Source organism: Pseudophryne corroboree, chromosome 1 (genome assembly GCF_028390025.1).
Source record: "Pseudophryne corroboree isolate aPseCor3 chromosome 1, aPseCor3.hap2, whole genome shotgun sequence".
NCBI classification, from domain to species: Eukaryota; Metazoa; Chordata; class Amphibia; order Anura; family Myobatrachidae; genus Pseudophryne; species Pseudophryne corroboree.
Window position 1 is genome coordinate 845,670,475 of NC_086444.1, and position 13,175 is coordinate 845,683,649.

The 13,175-nt window shown below is 47.0% G+C and overlaps 1 protein-coding gene across 1 annotated transcript in view; it reads right to left on the minus strand.

Annotated features, from left to right (window-relative positions):
• Nucleotides 1-13,175, minus strand: part of UBA6 (ubiquitin like modifier activating enzyme 6) — a 170,044-nt gene that overhangs the window by 140,756 nt on the left and 16,113 nt on the right. Inside the window, exons 6-7 of the mRNA XM_063919926.1 lie at nucleotides 6,875-6,955; nucleotides 6,468-6,590 (exon numbers count right to left, since the gene is read on the minus strand). Coding sequence (XP_063775996.1) covers nucleotides 6,468-6,590; nucleotides 6,875-6,955 — 204 coding nt within the window. The remainder of the gene's footprint in view (nucleotides 1-6,467; nucleotides 6,591-6,874; nucleotides 6,956-13,175) is intronic.

Sequence of the window (13,175 nt, forward strand, 5' to 3'; positions counted from 1 at the left end):
TATAGGTGTATAGTAAACAGTTTTTACTTTTACAGATGTGTCCACTTAAATCAGGCAAGATTTAAGTGGACGCATCTGTAAAAGTAAAAACTGCACTTTAAAAAGCCCTTCTAGTCACTCCATGGTAGCGCTGAGGGTCTTTATGTGCGACTTTGTATATTAAAATGCATCTTATTCGCAAAACGGTGCAAATAGGATGCACATGCAGCTTATGATGATTAAAATGATATGCAGCATGCACATATTCTATGTGCGACCGCAGCTGTATCTGCATACGAAATGCTGTATTACAGTGTTTTCCTACAAAACACTAATGTACAATTTCATATGCAGTTACAGTCGCAGACGCACAGAGAATAAAAGGCATGCCACATATAATTTTAAGCAGATGTGAATAAGACACATAAAAAAATAAGAATTTACTTACCGATAATTCTATTTCTCGGAGTCCGTAGTGGATGCTGGGGTTCCTGAAAGGACCATGGGGAATAGCGGCTCCGCAGGAGACAGGGCACAAAAAGTAAAGCTTTCCGATCAGGTGGTGTGCACTGGCTCCTCCCCCTATGACCCTCCTCCAGACTCCAGTTAGGTACTGTGCCCGGACGAGCGTACACAATAAGGGAGGAATTTTGAATCCCGGGTAAGACTCATACCAGCCACACCAATCACACTGTACAACCTGTGATCTGAACCCAGTTAACAGTATGATAACAGCGGAGCCTCTGAAAAGATGGCTCACAACAACAATAACCCGATTTAGTTAGCAATAACTATGTACAAGTATTGCAGATAATCCGCACTTGGGATGGGCGCCCAGCATCCACTACGGACTCCGAGAAATAGAATTATCGGTAAGTAAATTCTTATTTTCTCTATCGTCCTTGTGGATGCTGGGGTTCCTGAAAGGACCATGGGGATTATACCAAAGCTCCCAAACGGGCGGGAGAGTGCGGATGACTCTGCAGCACCGAATGAGAGAACTCCAGGTCCTCTTTTGCCAGGGTATCAAATTTGTAGAATTTTACAAAAGTGTTCTCCCCCGACCACGTAGCTGCTCGGCAAAGTTGTAATGCCGAGACCCCTCGGGCAGCCGCCCAAGATGAGCCCACCTTCCTTGTGGAATGGGCCTTAACAGATTTAGACTGTGGCAGGCCTGCCACAGAATGTGCAAGTTGAATTGTGCTACCAATCCCACGAGCAATCGACTGCTTAGAAGCAGAAGCACCCAGCATTGTTGGGTGCATACAGGATAAACAGCAAGTCAGATTTCCTGACTCCAGCCAACCTGGAAACTATATTTTCAGGGCCCTGATAACATCCAGCAACTTGGAGTCCTCCAAGTCCCTAGTAGCCGCAGGTACCACAATAAGCTGGTTCAGGTGAAACGCTGACACCACCTTAAGGAGAAACTGGGGACGAGTCCGCAGCTTTGCTCTGTCCGAATGGACAATCAGATATGGCTTTGTGAGATAAAGCCGCCAATTCTGACACTCGCCTGGCCGAGGCCAGGACCAACAGCATGGTCATTTTCCATGTGAGATATATCAAATCCACAGATTTGAGTTGTTTAAACCAATGTGATTTTTTAGGAATCCCAAAACTACGTTGAGATCGCCCAGTGCCACTGGAGACATCAAAGGGGCTGTATATGCAGTACTCCCTTAACAACTTCTGGACTTCAGGAACTGAAGCCAATTTCTTTCTGGAAGAAAATCAACAGGCCGAAATTTGAACCTTAATGGACCCAATTTGAGACCCATAGACACTCCTGTTTGCAGGAAATGTAGAAATTAACCTAGTTGAAATTCTTCCGTGGAGCCTTCCTGGACTCACACCCTGGCACATATTTTCACCTAAGTGGTGATAATGTTGTGCGGTCACCTCCTTCCTGGCTCTGACCAGGGTAGGGATGACCTCTTCCGGAATGCCTCTTTCCCTTAGGATCCGGCGTTCACCCGCCTTGGCGTCAACGCAGCTGCGGTAAGTCCCGGAACAGACACGGTTCTTGCCGAATCAAGACCCTTCTTAGTATCTCTTGAAGTTCCGGGAACCAAGTCCTTCTTGGCCAAACCGGAGCCACGAGTATAGTTCTTACTCCTCTCCTTCCTATCATTTTCAATACATTGGGTATGAAAAGCAGAGGATGGAACACATACACCGACTGGTACACCGACGGTGTTACCAGAGCGTCCCAGCTATTGCCTGAGTGTCTCTTGACCTGGCGCTTCAGGTGGGACGCCATCATAACCACCTTTGGTCTTTCCCAACGGTTTACAATCATGTGGAAACTTCCAGATTAAGTTTCCACTTTTCCGGGTGGAATTCATTTATGCTGAGGAAATCTTCCCAGTTGCCCACTCCCGGAATGAACACTGCTGACAGTGTTATCACATGATTTTCCGCCCAGCGAAGAATCCTTGCTGTCATTGCCCTCCTGCTTCTTGTGTCGCCCCGTCTGATAACGTGGGCGACCGCCATGATGATGTCCTACTGGATCAGCACCGGTTGACTTTGAAGCAGGAGTCTTCCTAGGCTCAGAGCATTGTAAATTGCCCTTAGCTCCAGTATATTCATGTGGAGAGAAGTCTCCAGACTTGACCACACTTCCTTGGAAATTTTTTCCCTGTGTGACTACTCCCCAGCCTCTCAGGCTGGTATCCGTGGTCCCCAGAACACAGTCCTGAATGCTGAGTGTGCTGCCCTCTAAAAGATGAGCACTCTGCAGCCCCCACAGAAGAGACACCCTTGTCCTTGGAGACAGGATTATCCGCTGATGCATCTGAAAATGCGATCCGGACCATTCGTCCAGCAAATCCCCTGAGATCTGCCGAATGGAATCGCTTCGTAAGAAGCCACCATTTTTCCCAGGACTCCTGTGCATTGATGCACTGATACTTGGCCTGGTTTTAGGAGGTTTCTGACTAGGTCGAATAACTCCTTGGCTTTTTCCTCCCGGAGGAACACCCTTTTTCTGGACTATGCCCAGAATCATTCCTAGGAACAGCAGACGTATCGTCGGAAAACAGCTGCGATTCTTGGAATATTTAGAATCCAGTCGTGCTGTCGTAGAACTACTTTAGATAGTGCGCTTCCGACCTCCAACTGTTCTCTGGAACTTGCCCTTTTCAGGATATCGTCCAAGTAAGGGATAATTTAGATGCCTTTTTTCTTTGAAGAAACATCTTTTCGGCCATTACCTTGGTAAAAGGCCCGGGGTGCCGTGGATAATTCAAACGGCATCGTCTGAAACGGATATTGACAGTTCTGTACCACGAACCAGAGGTACCCTTGTTGAGAAGGGCAAATTTGGACATGGAGGTAATCCTTGATGTCCAGGGACACCATATAGTCCCCTTTTTTCCGGTTCGCTATCACTGCTCTGAGTGACTCCATCTCGATTTGAACCTTTTATGTAAGTGTTCAAAGATTTCAGTTTAGACTATGTCTCACCAAGCCGTCTGGCTTCAGTACCACAATATAGTGTGGAAAAATAATACCCTTTTCCTTGTTGTAGGAGGGGTACTTTGATTATCACCTGCTGGATATACAGCTTGTGAATTGTTTCCAATGCTGCCTCCCTGTCGGAGGGAGCCGTTGGTAAAGCAGACTTCAGAAACCTGCGAGGAGAAGATGTCTCGACTCTCCAATCTGTACCCCTGGGATAATACTTGTACTATCTAGGGGTCAACCTGCGAGTGATCCCACTGCGCGCTGAGACTCTTGAGACTACCCCCCCACCTTGAGTCCGCTTGCACGGCCCCAGCGTCATGCTGAGGACTTGGCAGACGCGGTGGAGGGCTTCTTTTCCTGGGAAGGGGCTGCCTGCTGCAGTCTACTTCCCTTACCTCTATGTCTGGGCAGATATGACTGGCCTTTTGCCTGCATGCCCTCATGGGAAAGGAAGGATTGAGGCTGAAAAGACGGTGTCTTTTTCAGCTGAGATGTAACTTGGGGTAAAAAGGTTGGATTTCCCAGCTGTTGCCGTGGTCCCCAGGTCCGATGGACCGACCCCAACTAACTCCTTCCCTTTATACGGCAATACTTCCATGTGCCGTATGGGATCTGTATCACCTGACCACTGTCGTGTCCATGACATCTTCTGGGTGATATGGACAACGTACTTATCTTGATGCCAGAGAGCAAATATCCCTCTGTGCATCTCACGTACATATATATAGAATGCATCCTATTAAATGCTCTATATGAATAAAATATTTTCAGTCAGGGAATCCGACCAAGCCAACCCAGCACTGCATCTCCAGGCTGATGGCGATCGCTGGTCGCAGTATAACCACCGTATGTGTGTATATACTTTTTAGGATATCTTTCCAGCTTCCTATCAGCTGGCTCCTTGAGGGCGGCCGTATCTGGAGACGGTAACGCCACTTGATAAGCGTGTGAGCGCCTTATCACCCTAAGGGGTGTTTCCCAACGCGCCCTAATTTCTGGCGGGAAAGGGTATAACGCCAATATTTGCTATCGGGGTAACCCCACGCATCATCACACACTTCATTTTATTTTATCTGATTCAGGAAAAACTACAGGTAGTTTTTTCACTCCCACACAATACCCTTTTTTGTGGTACTTGTAGTATCAGAAATATGCAACACCTCCTTCATTGCCCTTAACGTGTGGCCCTAATGAGAAATACGTTTGTTTATTCACCGTCGACACTGGATTCAGTGTCCGTGTCTGTGTCGACCGACTGAGGTAAATGGGCGTTTTTAACGCCCCTGACGGTGTTTCTGAGACGCCTGGACCGGTACTAATAGTTTGTCGGCCGTCTCACGTCGTCAACCGACCTTGCAGCGTGTTGACATTCTCACGTAATTCCCTAAATAAGCCATCCATTCCGGTGTCGACTCCCTAGAGAGTGACATCACCATTACAGGCAATTTCTCCGCCTCCTCACCAACATCGTCCTCATACATGTCGACACACACGTACCGACACACAGCACACACACCGGGAATGCTCTGACAGAGGACAGGACCCACACTAGCCCTTTGGGGAGACAGAGGGAGAGTTTGCCAGCACACACCAAAACGCTATAATTATATAGGGACAACCTTATATAAGTGTTTTCCCTTATAGCATCTTTATATATATCTCAATATCGCCAAAATCAGTGCCCCCCCTCTCTGTTTTAACCCTGTTTCTGTAGTGCAGTGCAGGGGAGAGCCTGGGAGCCTTCTCTCCAGGCTTTCTGTGAGAGAAAATGGCGCTGTGTGCTGAGGAGAGGGCTCGTCTCCCGCTATTTAGTGAATCTTGGCAGGGGTTAAATATCTCCATATAGCCTCTGGGGGCTATATGTGAGGTATTTTTCGCCAAAAAAGGTTTTCATTTGCCTCCCAGGGCGCCCCCCTCCCAGCGCCCTGCACCCTCAGTGACTGCCGTGTGAAGTGTGCTGAGAGGAAAATGGCGCACAGCTGCAGTGCTGTGCGCTACCTTTAGAAGACTGCAGGAGTCTTCAGCCGCCGATTCTGGACCTCTTCTTACTTCAGCATCTGCAAGGGGGCCGGCGGCGCGGCTCCGGTGACCATCCAGGCTGTACCTGTGATCGTCCCTCTGGAGCTGATGTCCAGTAGCCAAGAAGCCAATCCATCCTGCACGCAGGTGAGTTCACTCCTTCTCCCCTAAGTCCCTCGTTGCAGTGATCCTGTTGCCAGCAGGACTCACTGTAAAATAAAAAACCTAAGCTAAACTTTCTCTAAGCAGCTCTTTAGGAGAGCCACCTAGATTGCACCCTTCTCGGCCGGGCACAAAAATCTAACTGGAGTCTGGAGGAGGGTCATAGGGGGAGGAGCCAGTGCACACCACCTGATCGGAAAGCTTTACTTTTTGTGCCCTGTCTCCTGCGGAGCCGCTATTCCCCATGGTCCTTTCAGGAACCCCAGCATCCACAAGGACGATAGAGAAATAAAATTAAAAAATAAATAAAAAGACGCCCGATGCCTACGGAGTTGCATGGGACCTGTCAGCTCACTCGTGCCAGGAATCTCCCGCTATGTGGCGTATTAAGGCAAGATGTATGAGAACGTATCTGTAGGAGCATATAAACCTCCATAATATATACTGTAATTTATACAACTTTATTCAGTATGGCAGTGGTTCTCAACGTCAAACATCAAGTTCTCTCAACATGTCATATTTTGAGGATTTTCGGTCCGTGGAAGCAGGTGGGACACTTACTGACCCAGCTACACAGATTAACTCACCTGTGCAGGATTTAAGAAATCCACAAAACATAACCTGTTTGTAGTGCTTGAGAACCCCTGCAATATGGGATGCTGTAATTGCCATGGTGAGCGGATGGGTCATCTACTATGTCAATAAATAAGAAAGAAAATACGTCTGGCATTGTCTCTCCAGGCCAGTGTCAGAAGAAAAAGGCAAATTAGATGAACATCCTACTGTGTGCAATTTTTTTTTTATTTACAAAAAAATATTCAGAACTTTGACTTTACCTGTGTAATGTTGGAAATAAAGATCTCTTTGGGCTCTTCCCCTGTGGCGTCCAGCACTTCAAACTCCTCACCAAAGTCACAAAACAAGTAGGAGCATATGCCAAAAGCATCTGAACAGATGAACTAAGCAACAAAGAAATCCGTTACAGGTGTATATACTGTGATTAGACAAGTCTGCCTGCTGTGCACAATACTCAGATCAGGTATAAAATAACTAAAGCTCAATCTATGTATTTCAAGATGTTAAAATAAACAATTACGGCAACAGCATCAAAGCAAACAGGGGTACCCATCTGCTATTATTGCAAATAATTTTAGCCACTACAAAGTATGGATAAAAAATATTTAATGAAATTGATTTCAGTTAACCAGACTTTTCTGGTATATTTTAGTGTTAAAAATAATACCTTGATAGGCGGCTGTTGATCATGGCAGAAGTTATTGACTCTCTTTCTCAAGGAAAGCCTTGCTTCCGTCAATATGACACACTGAAAACAGGAGAAGAGTATAGTATTTGAAATTAACTATATATATATATATATATATATATATATATATATATATATATATATATATATATATATATATATATATATATATATATATACTATATAGGGGACTCGATCAATGATTCAGTTAGTGGTGGTTTGTGTGCCCTGTGCTCACGGTTTAACATTGCGTGCAATTCACAGGATAGTGTTATGAGACATGCTCCCAATTCCCTTGCAATTAAATGTAAAACGTCAAATTGCGAATGTTGCACAATAATTCTGTAGTGTGCGACCTATGTGGGTCATTCCGAGTTGATCGCTCGCTAGCAGTTTTTAGCAGCCGTGCAAACGCTATGCCGCCAACCACTGGGGAGTGTATTTCAGCTTAGCAGAAGTGCGAACGGTTGTATCGCAGAGTGGCTACAAAAAATTTTTGTGTAGTTTCAGAGTAGCTCAAAACCTACTCGGCGCTTGCGATCACTTCAAACTATTCAGTTCCGGAATTTGACGTCACAAACCCGCCCTGCCACACCTGCGTTTTTCCTGGCACACTTGCGTTTTTCCGCACACTCCCTGAAAACGGTAAGTTGACACCCAGAAAAGCCCACTTCATGTCAATCACTCTGCGGCAACCAGTGCGACTGAAATGCATCGTAGTCCCTGTGCAAAACGACATCATTCGTTGTGCCCATACGTCGCGTGTGCGCATTGCGTCGCATATGCAGAACTTCCGTTTTTTAACCTGATCACTGCGCTGCGAACAAATGCAGCAAGCGATCAACTCGGAATGACCCCCTATGTGAGGGACATGTAAGAGTGGGGAAATCATCCTGATCCCAACAAAAAAGTGGCAAATAACATGTAGAATGTGGTTAGTGGCCATATGCTAAGTAGTGGAGGCAGTCTGAGTGTGTCAGATTGTGAATTTTTGACTCTTTTGTAAAGCATGTCAAAATTAAGTGTTTAGAGTATCTTGGAGGTATTAGTGTATGCATTATTAAATTAAGTGTATATAAAAGTTTATAAAAAATTAAAAAAAAAAAAAAAAAAAAAAGATTTGCATCTCCCACCTACAAGTGTTTTTCACCTAGCCTCGAGTTGCAAACTAAAACCCACATTAACTCCCATCAGAACCCACGTTAAATGTGATAGCTGCTATTTACTGCATCTTACCAACGGCTACAATGGCAGTAGGTCTAAGCCATACCTCCCAACATGACCCTCTCCTGGAGGGACAGATTGCTCTTCTCCTGGACTTCCATGTTCAACATAGGTGCCAGCAATCATAAATTCAAAGAAAAGCCCAGAAGCAGAGAATTTTATCCCTCCTGGAGAGGGTCATGTTGGGAGGTATGTCTTAGCTCATGGTGGCAACATCAAATGCGATTAATGGGAAAAAAATAAATAAATAATGCATTCACACCATTTAAATCTATATTAAACATTTTTTACTTTTTTATTTTATTTCTTTGGTTCTATCACTGGGGTTGTCTGACAATTTTTGAAGGGGTGGATGAGATGTCCACTTTGTAATTATTCTAAAGATATCAATCATTTTGCATCATTACTATTAAATGCAGCATCATATTAACCAACAACACAGCCTCATATTTACTATGATTCAACAGCAGAGCTTAATGGATGCAAAACTTAAGAATGGTTTGGTATTTAAAATTATGCACAAAGAAACCATATTGCATGGGCTGTTATGGCAGCTAATTCATATTTGTCAAAAATAGGATTTTAATACCTACCGGTAAATTATTTTCTCGTAGTCCATAACGGATATTGGGGAGAACTAGTACGATGGGGTATAGACGGGGTCCAAAGGAGACAGTGCACTTTAAATTTCTTCAACTGGGTGTGCTGGCTCCTCCCTCTATGCCCCCTCCCACAAGCAGTTATAGGTAAAAACGTGCCCGAAGGAGAAAGGACATATATGAGAGAAGGAGCAAGATAACAAAAGGTGGTGAGATTTACACACCAGCACACCACAACCATACAAAAACCAGCAACGGCTGGTAACAATAACAGTAACAGCTGAACAGGTAACTACAGAACAAGAACCTGCAGAAAAGTCAACACACTGAGGTGGGCGCCCAATATCCCTTATGGACTACGAGAAAAGGATTTACCGGTAGGTATTAAAATCCTATTTTCTCTAGCATCCATAAGGGATATTGGGGAGAACTAGTACGATGGGGACATCCCAAAGCATCCTAAACGGGCAGGAACGTGCTGAGACTGCTGCAGCACTGCCTGCCCATACTGGGCATCCTCTTTGGCCAGGGTATCAAATTTGTAGAATTTCACAAAAGTGTTCTTCCCAGACCAGGTAGCAGCCCGGCATAGTTGCAGGACCAAGACTCCATGGGTAGCCGCCCAGGAAGAGCCCACTGATCTTGTAGAATAGGCCTTTAGAGAATTAGGATCAGGTAAGGCTGCCGACACATAAGCATGTTGGATAGTAAGCCTAAACCAATGAGCAATAGACTGCTTTGAAGCAGGACAACCCTTTTTCTGCGCATAATAGAGCACGAACAAAGAAAATGTCTTTCTGACCCGAGCTGTGCACCTGACATTGATCTTCAAAGCACGCACAACATCCAAAATCTCCGGAGGAGCAGAAGCGTCAGAACAGGACGGGACCACAATAGGGGCATGTAGAATTGCCTGGACACCTTGACTCCTGATTCGCTTTATTACTCGTGGGAGCAATGGGATCGGAGGAATCAGGTAAACCAGCTGGTACGGCCAAGGTGGTGACAGTGCGTCCACTACCCTCGCCTGAGGGTCCCTGGTTCGCAAGCAACACCAGGGAAGTTTCTTATTGTGACGAGAAGCCATCATTCAGGTGGAACGCGGAGACAACATTCGTCAGGAACTGCTATCTAATCCGGAGCTCCGCTCTGTCCTCATAAAAGACCAAGTAGGGACTTTTACACGATAAGTCCCCCAATTCCGAGACACATTGAGCAGAAGCCAGGGCCAGTAACATCACCTTCTTCCACGTGAGGTACTGGTCTTCTACCGTCATCAGAGGTTCAAAACAGGAGGACTATAGAAAGTTCAACACCACATACAAATCCCAGGGTGCTGCAGGCATCACAAAAGGTGGTTGTATGTGGGAGTACCCCTTGCAAGAAGTCTGAACTTCTGGCAATGCTGCCAATTTATTCTGGAAGAAAATGGAGAGGGCTGAAATCTGGACCTTAATAGAACACAGACGTAAGCCCTTAACCACACCAGCCTGCAGGAAACGTAGGAAATGACCCAAGAGAAATTCAGCAGACGGATACATGCGTTCCTCGCACCAAGAGACATACAGTATCGCCTCCAGATATGATAATGTTTTGACGTCACAGGTTTCCTGGCCTGAACCATGGTTGCTACAACCTACTTGGAAAGGCCTTTGAGACCTAGGATGTTCCGCTCAACCTCCATGCCATCAAACGAAGACGCCGTAAATCCGGGTAGACGAACGGTACTTGTTGAAGATCCCTTCTTAGTGGTAGAGGCCAGGGGTCTTGGACGGACATGTCCAGAAGATCTGCGTACCACGCCCTCCGAGGCCAATCCGGGGCATGTAGAATTGCCTGGACACCTTGACTCCTGATTCGCTTTATTACTCGTGGGAGCAATGGGATCGGAGGAAACAGGTAAACCAGCTGGTACGGCCAAGGTGGTGACAGTGCGTCCACTACCCTCGCCTGAGGGTCCCTGGTTCGCAAGCAATACCAGGGAAGTTTCTTATTGTGACGAGAAGCCATCATGTCTATTTGTGGGCAACCCCACCGGTTGATGATCTGCTGGAACACCAGATGGTGGAGCCCCCACGTGGAGATTGTGACGACTCAGGTACTTCGCCTCCCAGTTGTCCACACCCGCAATGAAGATTGCGGACATGGCTCTTGCATTTCTTTTCGTCTAGAGAAGTATCTTCGACACCTCTCGCATGCAGGCTCTGCTTCTTGTCCCTTCTTGCCAATTGATGTATGCCACTGCCGTGGCGTTGTCCGACTGCACCTGGATTGCGAGATCCTTGAGCAGAGGAGAGGCTTGAAGTAGAGCATTGTAGATCGACCGAAGTTCCAGAATGTTGATTGGAAGTAGGCTTTCGTTGGCAGACCACCTGCACTGGAACTGCGCCCCTTGGGTAACAGCTCCCCATCCTCTCAGACTCGCATCCGCCGTGAGGAGGGTCTAATCTTTAATTCCGAAACTCCTGCCCTCCAGGAGATTGGAGAACTGTAGCCACCACAGGAGGGAAATCCTGGCCTGAGGTGACAGCCGAATCATCCGATGCACCTGCAGATGTGATCTGGACCACTTGCTCAGGAGATACAACTGAAACGTTCTGGCATGGAACCTCCAATATTGGATCGCCTCGTAGGAGGCGGCCATCTTCCCCAACAATCTTATGCAAAGATGGATGGACACTCGAGAAGGTCGGAGCACCATGCGGACCATTTCCTGAAGTGTTTTCGCTTTTTCCACTGGTAGAAACACCTTCTGGGCCACAGTATCCAGCAACATCCCCAGGAACAGGATCCTCTGAGTGGGCTCCAGGTGGGACTTCTGTAAGTTGAGGATCCACCCGTGGTCCGACAGAAGATGGATGGTGTGGTCATTATGGAGCAACAAAAGTTCTCTGGATCTTGCCTTTATCAGAAGATCGTCCAGGTAAGGGACCACAATGACCCCCTGGACCTGGAGCTGTAACATCATCTCCGCCATCACCTTTGTGAATACCCTCGGGGCTGTAGACAGACCGAAGGGTAGGGCCTGGAACTGGAAGTGATAGTCGAGCAGAGCAAAATCGTAGGTACGCCTGATGAGGCGGCCAAATCGGAATATGGAGGTAGGCGTCCTTGATATCCAAGGAGACCATAAATTCCTGGTCATCCAGACCCGCAATCCCTTCCATTTTGAACTTGAACACCCCTCAAATACAGATTCAAAGACTTTAGATTCAAAATGGGCCCTACTGAACCGTCCGGTTTCGGTACCACTAATAGGTTTGAGTAAAACCCCTTACCACGTTGCGGCAGTGGTACTGAAACAATGCGGGTGCAACGTAACTTGCATATCCTCAAAAGCTGGTAAGCTTGATTTGAAATATCTTTGGGAGGGGGGCCTGTCGAACTCCAGCTTGTAGCCTTGAGAAACGAGCCCTCTGACCTAGGCATTCTGGCAGGAACTCTCCCAGACGCGGCTGAAGGGATGCAGTCGAGCTCCCACCTCGAGATCCCCTCGGGGTGGGTGGGCACCGTCATGCTGAGGCCTTAGTGGAGGCAGAACCGGTGAGAATTGCTGCTTGCAGATTTTCTGGACTTATGTCTGGTGCCTCTGACCGCATTGGAGGCACCTCTGGTCTTCGAGCGAAATCCGTGTGACCAGGACTGGACAGACGGCCCCGGATAAGAGCATCTTGCCGGCGGGGCCCCAGAGGGGAGAAACGTGGATTTTCCAGCCGTAGCCTTGGAAATCCAGTTATCCAACTCAACCCCAAAAAGCCATTCCCCAGAAAAGGGGAGAGATTCCACACTACGTTTGGATACAGCATCCGCAATCCACTGACGCAACAACAAGGCCCTGCTTGCTGACACCGCCATGGCCAACGTCCTAGCACTAATATTTCCCATCTCTTTGAGGGAATCACAGATGACCCGCGTAGTATCCTGAATGGGCTTCAATAGGGTGACCATAGTAACTAAAGGCATATCTCCCGAGAGACCCCCCTGAAATTGAAAGGCCCAAGAATGAACATGTCACAACTGAGGGCCTGAGCTGACGGGAGGCAGCCTCAGTTGTAGGGGCTGAGATGTACCGGAACCTGGGAGGTTGTATCAGACCCCTGGACATGTAAGTAACATGAATAATAACTGCCCGAAGGCGTGACCACGACAACTTGGATAAAAGTCAATGATGTTTATTATGACAACTCCGCAACACAGCAGCAGTAAAAGAAAACGTAAAAGTCAGCAAAGAATAAATACAGTTCCTGGGTACTACAGGATGGCAGGAGCCACCGAGCACTGGTAGTGTGAGATAGTTCTTATGATCTTCTAGATGGAAAGTCCTTACCAGGCCCGACTGTAGCAATGGAGATAACCCAGGATTGTGCCAGCTGGTGTTCCAGGAAAAGCTGGGTTGCTGAAGATAAAACAGCTGCTGTGGATACTGGCTGGAACCAGACTGTTGTTAGCACGGAGTG